The following is a 12,738-nucleotide window of genomic DNA, read 5'->3' on the forward strand; positions in this document are numbered from 1 at the left end:
GGAGAAGGACTTGCTGCTGTTGTTTCTGGAAGCCCCCAGTGCTGGGCTTGCTTTCAGCCCATGCTCCAGCCCCAGCGCTGCTCATCACTCATTCCATCAGGGATGGAATGAGGATTTATGGCCGGATGAGCCGAGGGGAGAGGCAGGACGGCAGAGCCAAGGGCTCTCTCCTCTGCAGCCTTCCTGCCCTGCCCTTCAGCGTGTCCCTTTATTTCCCCTCCAGCCCTTTGTGTGCCGGAGCACGGCAATAACCAGCCGCTGCCTTTGCAAGGATCCGGGAATTGCACGGGCAAGGATGCACTTCCCTAAAATAGTCACTGCTGTGGGAATTCCCTTCTCCCTCCCCTCTCCGGTCTCTTGGCCTTTCTTTTGACACAAACATTGATTTTTCCTGGGTTGCAAATGCCAGGGAGCTGATGCCAGCTGAGGTCTTGAGACACAGCTCTAACTCATCAACAGTGACGTCTCTGGTTTGTGGATAAATGCCTTCCCTACAGGGAGCTTTATGCATATGCCACTGCTTTTAAGACAAGAGAATTATATTCTTCACTAATTTAAAGTCGGAGCCCTCTAGGTTTCAAAAGATCCCTGAAGAAATACCAACTATTTTCCGATGCCTTTATTCCTTGTTGTGATAATAAATCGTGCTCCTTTTCCATCAGAGAACAAATAAACAGGGGAGAGTCTCCCGAGAGCTGAAGCCTTACTGGGATCTCAAAATCAAATCAAGTTTTCCACAAGGTAGGAGAAATATCATTGACTTCTTCAGGGGATCCTGGGGATGGGGAGGTGGACCCCAGCCCACCCAGCCCTGTGGGTATCCTCCCTCTTGTGTGGTCCAGCAAAAAGCTTCTGAGTCAATTAAAGTTAAAATTAAATGTAAAGCGATTAAATTTGTAAATTAAATGCAGCAGGGTAATGGTGCCATTGGCCTCCTCTTCCTTTAGCTCCAAGCAATCCATCCACTGGTAAACCTGTAGGTAAAATTATCAGTGGACACAGGAGGACTGGCAAGAATATCCTTTGGCCTTTTTGTCTCCTAAAATAGATTGATTCATTTTTTCAGTTTTAGTAAATTTCAGAGTGAGATGCATTCCCAATGGAGGTGTATTAATCCAGGATCCTGCTATAGAATTAAAATCCACAGAGTTTGAAGGTTTGGGGAACAAGTTGGGAACACCCCAGGGCGTTCTGGCATTCCTTAAAGCCTTTGGATTTAATAAATGGGCAGGCAGAGATGATGGACATTACTTGATTCTCTGTGCCTAGTGTTTAAACCCACATTTGGCCTAAGGCTCAGCAACCCAAATCTTGAGGAGACCAATTTATTTCTGCATGGTGCAGGGCCATCAGAGAGTAGCTGTCCCTTGGGGAGCACAAGAGGGACGGAGGAGGGAGCCAAAGGCAGCAGAATCTGGTGCGCCAAATTTGGGAGAGCTCAGAGAAGGCCTGGTGCCATTTGCAGCCTATGCCTGGCTGGTTTTTGTTTTCCAGCAGGTGTTTGGTGTCAGCTGTAGCCCAGTTCAACATCACCTGTGCATTGCCCAGGAACTGTGGGGTTTGGAACTGGGCAGGTGACTCAGGGCTGGGCCATCACCCCCTCCTGCCTGTAGTGGTGCTCTCAGCAAAATGAGCAAAATGAGGTGTCCAAACCCCAAAGAGCCAGGTTGTGAAAACAAAGGGCCCTTTAGAAAACTACCCGCAGTTTTCTCTTGCTGCAGGTACCACCCCTGCACGATTAAGCAGCAGGTGGCCCAAATAAAATATTCAGGGCACAAGCCGAGGAATGACAACCATGCTTTGATTTAACAAATTGCTTCAAGCCTCTGTCTTCAGTCCCTGAGTAAGTTCACTGACTTCTCTTAAAATTAGGAGTGGCTTAAAGGCTGTGCTAATTAGCATGGACCCATGACTGCTGTGCAAAGTACAAACTGGAGGGACTGTGCTCCGTTAGCCTCAGCTGCATGGAATTAACAATACTCTGGTGAGGAAGGGGCAAAATCCTGCCCCGAATCAGGGCAAACTGCCTAGTTCCGAAATACCAACCTTCTAAGCTCTTAAAGTGCTGCTGTTGGGGGCTCTTGCTGCATTTTCTCTTTCTGCTGGACACCAGGTATGACAGCATTTGAATCCTGTTCTGCTACCTTGCAGCACCTCCTGGGTGCTTCCTGAGATGTGGAGGCTGCTTGAGCATTCCCAGGGTCCGCGGGCATTTTGAAAGCGGTAACTCCTCGGTGGCATTGACCCTCTCGGAGCTGCCGCCGGGATTTCAGCAGCCCCGGCAGGGCAGGGGAGCACCGGGCAGCGCTGCGGGCGGCGCGGCCATCCCCGCCTTGCCCCATCCCGGAGGCACCGGGAGCGGTAAGGAGGCTCCTCCGGGAGCACGGGAAGCACCGGGAGGGTCCCTGCAAAAGCGCTGCTGTTCCCCGCCGGTGAGCTGGTGGGGCATCTCCTCCTGCACGAAGGCAGAACCACCCTTGGTCTCCCGATGCATCTGCGGATCGCTCGATGAACTCGCCGCGGGCACACCAGCGGGTGTCCTTCCCTGGGAAAGGGGGCACGGAGCCCTCCTGGCAGTGCCCGGGGTCGGTGCCGAGTCCCGGGAGCTGCCGCTGCCTCGCACACGAACAGGATACGGCCGGGAGCCTTCCGGGGCGGTGCGATGGGGACTCCGCCCGGGACTGCGGGGCTGGGGCGGGGAGAGGTGTGCCCGGGGCGCTCCCCCGGCTCCAGAGGCGCTCCCCCGGCTCCTGAGGCGCTCCCCCGGCTCCCGAGCGGCTCCCGAGGGGCTCCCCCGGCTCCCGAGGGGCTCCCCCGGCTCCAGAGGCGCTCCCCCGGCTCCCGAGAGGCTCCTGAGGGGCTCCCCCGGCTCCTGAGGCGCTCCCCCGGCTCCTGAGGCGCTCCCCCGGCTCCCGAGCGGCTCCTGAGGCGCTCCCCCGGCTCCCGAGCGGCTCCTGACGTGCTCCCCTGGCTCCCGGGGCCGAGCTGCGCCCAGGCCGAAGGGCCCCCCGCTCGTGGTGATGGGTTCAGTGCCCTAAAAGAGACTTGCGGTGGCTATTTTTGGGCCAAAAAGCAGCAGGTGGTTGGGAAAGCGCAAGGTGGAGTTGTGGTTGTGTTGGTAATAGGAGAAAATTGATTTCCGTAAAAGAAAGGTAAAAAATTCCAGCCAGTAAAACCCCCCCCTCCCATGTTTTACTGGTTGTTTTCCTGCTTCACTGCTCAGTGAATTATTTGAGGAAACAGCCGGGTGGGTTAGGGAAGCCATGGAGTTAAACACTCCTATGGAGTGTGTAAAATCCTAGAAAGCTTTTCCTGTTGGACACTGCTGCTTTGCTCCTGTGATGAGCTTAGGGCTGTGGGAGGGATTCCTGGAGAGCAGGTTCCCTCTCCCTTGCCAGGAACCGGAGGCTTCAGTGCCTGCGGTCCCGGGCTAGGGAGGCGGCAGGAGTTTGGTCCCGTGTGACATCTCCGCCTTGCTGCCTCCTCCCAGGTGCCAGGTCAGCCAAGCATGGCCACCCAGATGTTCGAGGGCAGAGGGCATGCGGCCGTCTACCAGAAATACAGGTTTGCACCGGGCAAAGAGCTGCAGCAGACCATCCTCTCCTACCTGCGGGAAAAGGTGAGCGGGGTACGGCCAGGCTGGAGGAAAAATCCAAGGAGTGTTTAACTGTGGGTGGCAGTGTTTACCTTGCTGGGAGTGTCGCCTTGGTTGGTGCCTCATGGCCAGATGGGGGCACAGAAGAGGCTTTCTACGGGTTCTGCTATGCCGAGGCTGTTCCTGAGTGGGTGCTGGGGGAAGGAATGGGGTAAAAGCACAGGAATTGGGCGGCCGCCCACTGAGACACACCCACTCCTCCCTTTAGAAAGCAATCCCTGCGGACCTGGCAGTGGATGTTGGCTGTGGCTCTGGACAAGGCACCCACTTCCTCGGGGAGCACTTCAAGAAGGTGGTGGGCACGGACATCAGCGAAGCGCAGATCCAGGAGGCCAAGGACACCCCCTGCATGCCCAACATCTCCTACCTGTGAGTATCAGGACAGCAGGCTCAGCCAAAGGCAGAATTCAGGTCCTCACGTGGAGGTGGTAGTTTGTGAGCATGACTATTTAAAGAGCCAGCCAGCACCAAAGACTCCATCTGATGGAATTCCCGGTGTGAACAGGCATTATCCTAGACTCCCAGAAGGCGTGGTCTTGCATCCCAACCCATCCAAAAACACGCTCTGACCCCATCACACATGGTTTCTCCCCTTGCCCTGCAGCGTGTGCCCTGCGGAGGAGCTGCCGTTCGAGGACGGCTCCGTGGACGTGCTGGCGGCGTTCACGGCCGCGCACTGGTTTGACACGGAGCGGTTCATGCGGGAGGCGCAGCGCGTGGTGAGGCCGGGCGGCTGCGTGGCCATCAGCACCTACACCGTGGACATGAGCCTGCGCTTCGGGGACCGCTCCCAAGAGCTCACCAGAGCCTTCAGGGAGGTCAGCTGGGAAATGCGCAGGGCTCGGGCGCACAGAGGGAGGAACGGTGTAGGGAGTGCTGGTGGTGTCCTGGATGGTCAGGATGGATGGAGATGAGAGCTCTCTGAAGTCAGGTCTTGGAATATAGGGTTTATTGCAAAGGGCATGGGTGTGGGGCCTTGCTTGGAGCTACCTGCTGCAGCTGAGAGCAGGCCCCAAGGAGCAGGAGCAGAGAGAGATAGAGAGTGCGGAGAGGATGCTAAGAGCACGTCCAGTCCCCCAGGCACACCTTATCAGGGGGCTTCAAAGTGGGCTGGAACAAGACTTGTGCCAATGGGATTACAGATACTGATGCTTCAGAGGAGGGTTACAGATGTGGGATGAACCATACATTTTGAGGCTGAGCCTTGAACCTGTCTGTAGGTAGAGGCATTGCTTAATCAAAGGGGGGATTGCCTTCAGGTGGCTGTACTATTGTTTTCTAGTTGTTTAGTTACTAAGGTTTGGTATCTCATTTCAATCTCGCTTATAGTTTCTGTATTTTCCAAATCTTTTGCCAGGCAATCATATTTATAAGGCTTTCCTATTTCATCTTCCCCAACATCTGGGATTTAGGGGGTGTGATGAGAGGAATCCTAATGCAGGATGGGGTAAATGCAGGGATTTAGAGACTTCCACACTGGGCTGGCTGGATCATGAGGAGAGAGACTTGAGGACAGATGGGGCAGACTCTGGTGGGGGTGAGAAGGGTGCCAGGGCAGATCTGGGAGCTGGTATTGTCCAGGAGACTTTTCCTGTTGCCCTGATGACAGTGAAAAGAATGGGGAGTAGAAACCGTTGGGAAGAAGTCCTTTTTTTAGGAATCTTTCTGGACAAAGGGTGTTTTAACAATTGGATAAAAGGAGACTTTCTACTATGAGTAAGAGCTGTGTAGGGAGGACATGAGCCTTATTTTTAGAATAGGATCCTTGAATTGTTGACATTAAGGAAGATTTTGGTGTGTTTTAATGCAACAAGTCTGTAAAAAAGAAGGACATACATGAATGTATCAGATGCAGGCCCAAACCTGAGTTAAGTGGCATCTGAGAACGTCAAGTGGTTTTTTGTTTTTAATACACCGTCTTTACAGTGCTGGGACAAGATTTTAAAATACTCAAATAATAGATTAAAATACGTCTTGGATGACTACAAAGAGATCTTTGAGGCCTTGCCGTTCCCAGACAAGAAGAGGTGAGCACCACCATGTCAACCTGTGGTCCATGTTCCCCTGCCTTTGATATTTAGCTTGCCAATGCTCCTTTCTTGCTCATGTCTCTTGTAGAGTCACTGATATCTATGACCCAATTCCCATGACTGTTGAGGGTGTGGTTGGTTACATGGAGTCTACCTCTCCTTATCAAACCTTTAAGAAAAATGACCCTACAGCTGCAACCTCCCTCCTCCAAGAGACTGAAAAAAGGTGAGAAAACTCCTTGGGAAAACAAGCAGGGTGTGGAGGACCTGTCCTGCACACTGCATGCAGAGGGAGGTTGTGCAGACCTCTGCAAAGCTGCAAGGGAGTGTGCAGGGATGTGCTCATTCTCTTCCCCCAGGGGTGGACACTTGTCAGGGCTTCAACAGCAGATCTTTAGACTTTAGGCCTGTGTAGCAGGAGGATGTGCTTGCACTGGTGTATCCATGAAACCTCTGCCACAAGACTATCCTGAGTTTCTTCACCTTGCTTTTAATTGGCAAAGGGCATGAAAAATATTGGTGGTTGGAGCTTTAGTTGGTCTAGGGTCTTCAAAGAGACACGAGCAGTCGTGGACTGCTGTAAGGTTGTTTACTGCATGAATTAATCAGTCCCAAAGGCAGAGAGTTCATGGTGTTACAGACCATGCAAAAGCTTTCTGGCTTAGAGTCCCGAGCAGGAGCAGCAGCTGCAAGGCTGCTTTCTGGCATGGAGTCCCAGGTCCTGTGCAGGAACAGCAGCAGCAACAGTTGTTCCCTGGCACAGAGTCCAATGTCCTGAGCAGCAGCAGGGACCACAGTCTTCCTCCTTCTTTCTCCTTCTTTTCTTCTTCTGTTTTCCTCTTCTGTGGTGGTTGTGGTGGTTGTTGATGTTGTTTTTTGCACCCCCTTACAGGGACTTTTTAGTCACAAAATATCCAATCAACTAAAAACATGATTCTAAATAATTCTTTCCAAAACAATCTAAGCTGGATTCTAATGTGCAAAAGTAGTACAAAAGTAGTGTCGGTTCTCTAAAAAAACTATGTATATAATATAATCTATTTATGCAAATATACTACCTGTTTTCTTACTTAAAAGTTCATATATCTATGTGAATAGTTCTGTCTATTTACACATGTAATTTTATCTGTTTTATGTGAATAATTCTATCTGTTCTAGTGACAAGGTTCTGCTATGTTTTTATGTCTAGGGCTGAGTTGCTGAACTTTAAACTACACCTTAGGGCCTTTGCTAGCTTCTTTAGGCACTTAAAATGTATTTCTACTTACTTAAGACCTAAAGCTTAAACTTACTTAAAACTACAACTCACACTTCTATTTACTTAAAACTTAAACCCACACTTCTACTTCATATCTGTGTGGTTTAATACATCTTAATTTCTCTAAAGGCTTTAATTCAACCCCTGCATTCATCTCCCTCTCTGAGTTCCTCAGGGAGACTTGCATTCCAACATTCACCCATCTGTTTCAGCCCCAGCAAGGGCCTGTGGGGAAAGGGTTCCTGCTTATTTATTCACTGAACAGAACAGCCCTTGTGCAGCAGCTGGAAGCATTTGCCACCCTCCCTGTGTGCTGTGGGTGGTGGGAGCTGTCTGGCCAGGGTGAGACCCTTGCTCTGCTTGTCCTTTCAGGATGCTGGAGACAATGGGAGTTTCCTCTCGTGAGACCCCGCTGGAGTTCTGGGTGAGGCATGTCTGTGTGCTGGGGTGCAAGGGACGCTGAGAGGGCAAACCCTTCTCCTCATCCGCTGCTCCAATGGAAGAGGAAGGTAGATTGTCTCCTAAAACCCTGCTTGTCACTGCTCTGACTCTTTGGGAAGATTACTGCTGATTTTGCTGACTGAAATTTTGGTCTCCTGTGGAAAGCAGATGGGGTTTTATGCCCCTCAGGTTCCTGTCCACCTTGGTGCTACTCCCTCAGCACTGGAAGTGTCCCATTGTGGATTGCTGGTTTAATAACATATGGGAAAGAGAATCATAGGAACAGCTGAGAAACTCACTGCATTTCTTGCACAATTAATAATAATTAAAAACCAAGCTGAGAAAATGTTGCCTGTGGTTCCTGTTTTACAAAGAGGCTGTGGAGTACCCACTGGTGTGGGAATAATTGTGCTACATTGAGTGTCCTGATGCCCTCAGTGCCCCTCTGCTGCATGGGGAGGGTGGGTTTTGGGTAGGAAGGGCCATTGACCCCTTTTCCTGCCCCAGCTAAGTGAGGAGCTGTGCACTGGGCTGTTCTCACCCACAGTGTGCTCCCATCCCTGGTGCAGGTATCAGCACCTTACCTGCCCCAGGGGTGCCTTGGCCCTAATGAGGCCCCTCAGAACAGCTCAGGAGCCTTGATGGGATCACTGCTGAAGGGGGAGCAGGTTTGTGCCCCTATCACCCACTCACACTGCAATCTTTTGGGAGGGGCAAGGGGAGACATGAGGGCTCAAAGCTGGGCATACCCTGGCACAGGTCACCTTCTGTTTGCCTTCTGGATATTTCAAGTCCAGACCCACCCTCTGCAGGGATCTTTCTCTTTCCTGTAATTCCTGTCCTTGGCAAGAAAGCTTCCCTGGCACCATGGGAAGGGCTGTGCCCTTGCTCTCTTTTACATCAGTGCATTATTAAGAAAGGTGAAGTGCCTCCTCTGCTCCTGGCCCCAGAGGGGGCTGAGAGGGGCTGGAAGTACTTCTGCTGGGATCCAGGGCTCTCAGGGTCCTGGCTGAGCTGCCCTCAGCTTGCCCAGGGTGAGGGGTAAATGCTTTGCCCCACTTGGTCCCTCAGGAGGGTGATGGGGTCTTGGGAGGACAGCTATGGAATGGGAAGCCCATCATGGATGGGAGGCTGGTCCCTTTGTCCATGGCCAGGTGCTGGAGCAGTGACACTGGATCAGGCCCTGATCTCACTGGCTGAGGGGCTGCTCCAGGTGCAGCTTGGGTGTGGGGCAGCAGCTCTCAGGCCTCCCTTGCTGGGTGAGCACGAGGGGTCTCTCCTGCCCAGGCTGGCACTGGGTGGCACCACTGCTGCCATGCCGAGGGCCTGTCTGGCTGCCTGGGCTGGGGCAAGCCTGCTGACAGGGCTTGTCCCTGTGAGGTGCATCCCTGCCGACATTCCAGGGCAGGGAGGGGTTCTGTAGGGGGTGACATCCCATGTCCCTACAGGGCTGGCAAAAAGGCTCTGGGAAAAAACTGGGTTTTTTCCTCGCTTTACATTTGCAACAAGTTTAGGTCTGCTTGCTAATTACAGCTGTGATTTAATTTAAAAGCCCTTCCCCCGCTGCGGCAGGTGCCCAGCCATGAGGTAAAGCAGGGATTGCATCACCAGCATGCACAGTGGTGCAGCAGAGTGGCACCAGCCACTGCAGGGGCTGCTGCAGCTCACACGGGCTGGGAGGTGCTGAAGGGTTCTGGGGGATGCAGTGGGGCTGGGGCCACCTTGGTGACACTGACACCCTGGGCTGGCAGGGACGGGTCCAGTGGTAGCTGACGAGCAGAGCCCACCTGATGCCCTGTCCTGGCACCGTCGGGCCATGGGCAGGGCTCCCACACGTCACCCGGGGGTTTATTTTTAAACCTGGCTTTTTTGGGGCACACTTTCTGTTCTAGCTTCTCTTCCTAGACTAGTCAGTTTAGCAGGAGTCACTTCCTCCCAGACTGGCCCACTGGGGTCAGGAGCCATCTGGGCTCATTCTTACCCACGCCAGTGCCATGGCCTGTGGGGAGCAGCTTTCCCAGGCTCGTGCCATGCAGGAACCCGTGAGTCACCACGGAGCGATTGCCTCACCCGGTGCTGACGCCAGCCCTGTCCACAGTCAGGTTTCACTTTTGTTCTCGCACCTGGAAATCCCACACCTGGGATTTCTTGCTCCAAGCAAGGTTCCTTGAACCCAAGGAAGGGGCTCCATCATCACCACCTGTGCTGCTCTCCTGGCACAGCACCATCGGCAGCCGGTGATACTTCAGATTTTAGCTTTGCTATTTTTCACATTCTGTGCTGCTTTAGTGTGCACTTCTGAGCTTCGGATTAGGGGATGGTGAGCTCTCTGCACAGAGTAGGAAGACTAAACAATTCCTTTTCTAGCTGGGGACCAAGGACAAATGATCCAAATCTCAGGCCCAAGAGCACAAACAATGGCAGAATGAAGAGAGAAAAGCAGGATGGGACTTCATAACCTAAAGCTGTAATTGGACAATTAACTCCAATATGCAAATAGAGCAGAACTTATAAAAGTGTGAGACCCATGACCAGTTGTCCATTTTGTGACCATTTTGGTTCATCTTGGGTGTAGCCTTGGCTGGGCTCTTGTGCTGCCCAAGGTGGATCCATTGAGGAGATCCTTTTAGTAAATCCCTGCTTTATTCTTTAGCTCCATGTAGTCTCTGCTCTAGGTCAGCCTTCACAAGGCATCACTGTGGCTGGAATGATGATTGTGGTGGGTCCCCAGTGCCCTGTAGACTTTGTTGGCACAGTGTGATGTCCTCAGCCCATGCTGGCTTTGAGGAACTCTCCACTGCCAGGGCAGGAGCTGGCACTGGCACGGTTTGGGGGAGCTGTGGCCAATGCAGCCATCCTTTGCTGGCTGGGCTATGGTGGAGCGTGACATTTTTGGGCAAGACACACTGAAGCCCAGGATGGCAACACCCCATCCCATGAAGAAAAAGCCCTCACTGCTGCTCAGCCAGGTCTCTGGGGGCTCAGATATGGCTGGCACAAATATCTGAGCAGGGTGCTCAGGAGAGATCCTCATCCCTCCACCTCAGCCACCACGGGTGCCAGGGGCTGTGCTCATGGCCTGGCTTCGCCCCGCAGCTTTAGCTTTTCTTTGGTGCCTCTGAATTTCCTTTTGCATGTGTGAAGAGACGAGGTTTCGCTTTACTTCTCCAAACAGAAATGACACCTGGGAGAGAAAAGCCACAGCCATGGGAAACAGGAGCCAAAGCTGTCCCACGAAGATGTGATGCTGCTCTGTGACCCGACGGGTGACCCGAAAGTGTCTCGGCAGGGATCGGTGGTGTGGGACCGTGGTTGGTGGTGGATCACTCCTCTCTCACTGGGGCCACATTTATTTTACATCTGTTGGGATTTTCTGCTAAAGTGTCCTCTATTCCAGCTGAACTGTGCCTGTTTGGATGACAGAAGTGGTCTTATTTATGCTGGTTTGGACTTGTATTTCACAGCTATATTGATCATGAACTTTGTTGTGTTGAATAAAAATTAATGTCCTGTGGGTTTCTTTAACGGGAGAGAAAGGAAAGACAGAGCCATTGTCCTGTTCACCATAAAGGCAGACAAGGGACCCCAGCCCACATCAGGCTCAGGCTTTTAATTACTGACCTCCCCATACCTGCTGCTGTGAGGGAGGCTGGCATGGGAGCCTGGTCCAGTGGCCACATCCATGACTGGAAAACCTGTGCCCACCATGCTCTGGGGCTTTGCTTTAGAACCACGTTTTGCTGTCCTGGCTCTTCTTCAAGTTGCGTCTGCATGGAGTTTGGACAAAATGGAATGAACCACTGTCCAATCCACTGCCCCCTCCCATCCTTCATCTCCACTAAGGTTTTCCAGGAAAGATCTGAGCCCTCTGGGATGCTGTTGGAGCAGAGGAAGGGCTCAAGAAGGGTTGGATGGACCCTGTGAGTCAACAGCTGGTCCTGCTCGACCTCTTCATTAATTGAACATGAGCCAGGAAAGTGTCCTGGTGGGAAAGAAGGTGAATGGTATCCAGGGCTACACTGGGAGGAGTGTTTCCAGAAGGCTGAGGAAGGTGATTCCTCCCCTTTCCTCAGCACTGGTGAGGCCACTCCTGAAGCGCTGGGTCCAGTTTTGGGCTCCTTAGTGGGAGAGATACATGGCAGGGACTGGAGGAGTCCAATCAAGGTCATGAAGATGATGGACAGGAACATCTCTGCTATGAGGAAAGGCTGAGAGAGGAGGCTCAGGGGCTCATGGTGGTGTGACAGCACAGCACAAGCTGAACCAGGAAAAGTCCATCTGAACACAAAAACAGAGACTGTGAAGTGTCTGCTCCATCCTTGGTCACTGTCCTGGGCAGCCCATGCCAGCTGATCCTGCCAGAGCAAGGGTTGGACTGGATGATGTTGAGAGGTCCCAGCCCACCTCCATGACCACATCCATGTCACTCTGCTCACCCACAGGTGTACCTTTCCACATGCTTCCACAAGAAATTTTCTCCTTTTCTCGGGCTCACCAAAATCAGCACTTTAGTTCCAAATACGAACATTAAAAAATGGGTCTTCCCCGAGTGTTCTGTGGTCACCGTGCAAGGCCCTGCAAAGTCTATTTATGCCTTTTATTTTCTTACTGTCTTTGCTTCTCAGATCCAGGCACTGCCCTGATTTTTTATATTTAATGCTTGGTGAACGTGTGAGACTAAAAGCACAGCAGTGACCACCCACAGGAGGTTCCCTTGATGAAGGGACAGTTTGCTGAGAGGTGCTATTCCAGCTGTCAGCAGAGGGATGGCAATACACCCTGTTTGTGTCTCCAGGCTGAACAGGGAGGAAACCCCAGCCAGCTCCAGTGGTTTTTAGGGTGGCAGCCCTGCTCATCTTCATCTCCCTCCACAACTGTGTCGCACCTGGAAAACTTCAGGTGGAAGTGCTTCTGCTTTCACCTTTTTCCTGGCTTTGGTGGTGAACTGGTCCCTCAGGATAACACAGCCATAAAAGCTTATGCCTGCAGCCTGGACTGTGTAGTGCCCACTCCTGGCTGCTGCTTATGGCCCCAACCCACCATGCCCTTTCCCACAGGGAAACTGAGGCCAGAACTCCTGCTGCTACTCAGGAGGCACCAGAACCCTCCTGTCTGCTGTGAACCTGTTGTCCTCAGGTGTCCCCCACAGCTTTCAGCACAGGGTGGGGCTGGGTCCTGCTGGTGACCCCAGCACTTGCCACCCCCAGCCCCAGCATCCCTTGGCATCCCGGGCTGAGGCGGAGCAGGCAGCAGGGCCAGAGGCAGCAGGGCAGGTAACGGAGGGGAGGGGAGATTCCCTGCACCACTTTCATTTTCTTGTTTCCAGCTCTGCCAGCCTGGGTTTTCCTACTAAG

The 12,738-nt window shown here is 52.6% G+C and overlaps 1 protein-coding gene across 5 annotated transcripts; it reads left to right on the forward strand.

Annotated features, from left to right (window-relative positions):
• Positions 1–722: 722 nt before the first annotated feature.
• LOC100231735 (putative methyltransferase DDB_G0268948) lies at positions 723–7,730 on the forward strand. 5 transcript variants are annotated; one of them, XM_072931884.1, is made up of 7 exons: positions 723–741; positions 3,491–3,619; positions 3,864–4,024; positions 4,260–4,473; positions 5,582–5,682; positions 5,774–5,911; positions 7,316–7,730. In XM_072931884.1, exons 2-7 carry the CDS (start codon positions 3,509–3,511, stop codon positions 7,404–7,406), a joined length of 816 nt encoding a protein of 271 aa, XP_072787985.1. In that variant the 5' UTR covers positions 723–741; positions 3,491–3,508; the 3' UTR covers positions 7,407–7,730. The 5 variants fall into 5 exon arrangements, with proteins under 5 accessions (XP_072787985.1, XP_072787983.1, XP_072787984.1 ...); XM_072931882.1 differs by lacking the exon at positions 723–741 and adding an exon at positions 1,951–2,113; XM_072931883.1 differs by lacking the exon at positions 723–741 and adding an exon at positions 2,188–2,361.
• The last annotated feature ends 5,008 nt before the right edge of the window (positions 7,731–12,738 follow it).

The sequence above is a fragment of the Taeniopygia guttata genome, chromosome 7 (genome assembly GCF_048771995.1).
Source record: "Taeniopygia guttata chromosome 7, bTaeGut7.mat, whole genome shotgun sequence".
NCBI lineage: Eukaryota > Metazoa > Chordata > Aves > Passeriformes > Estrildidae > Taeniopygia > Taeniopygia guttata.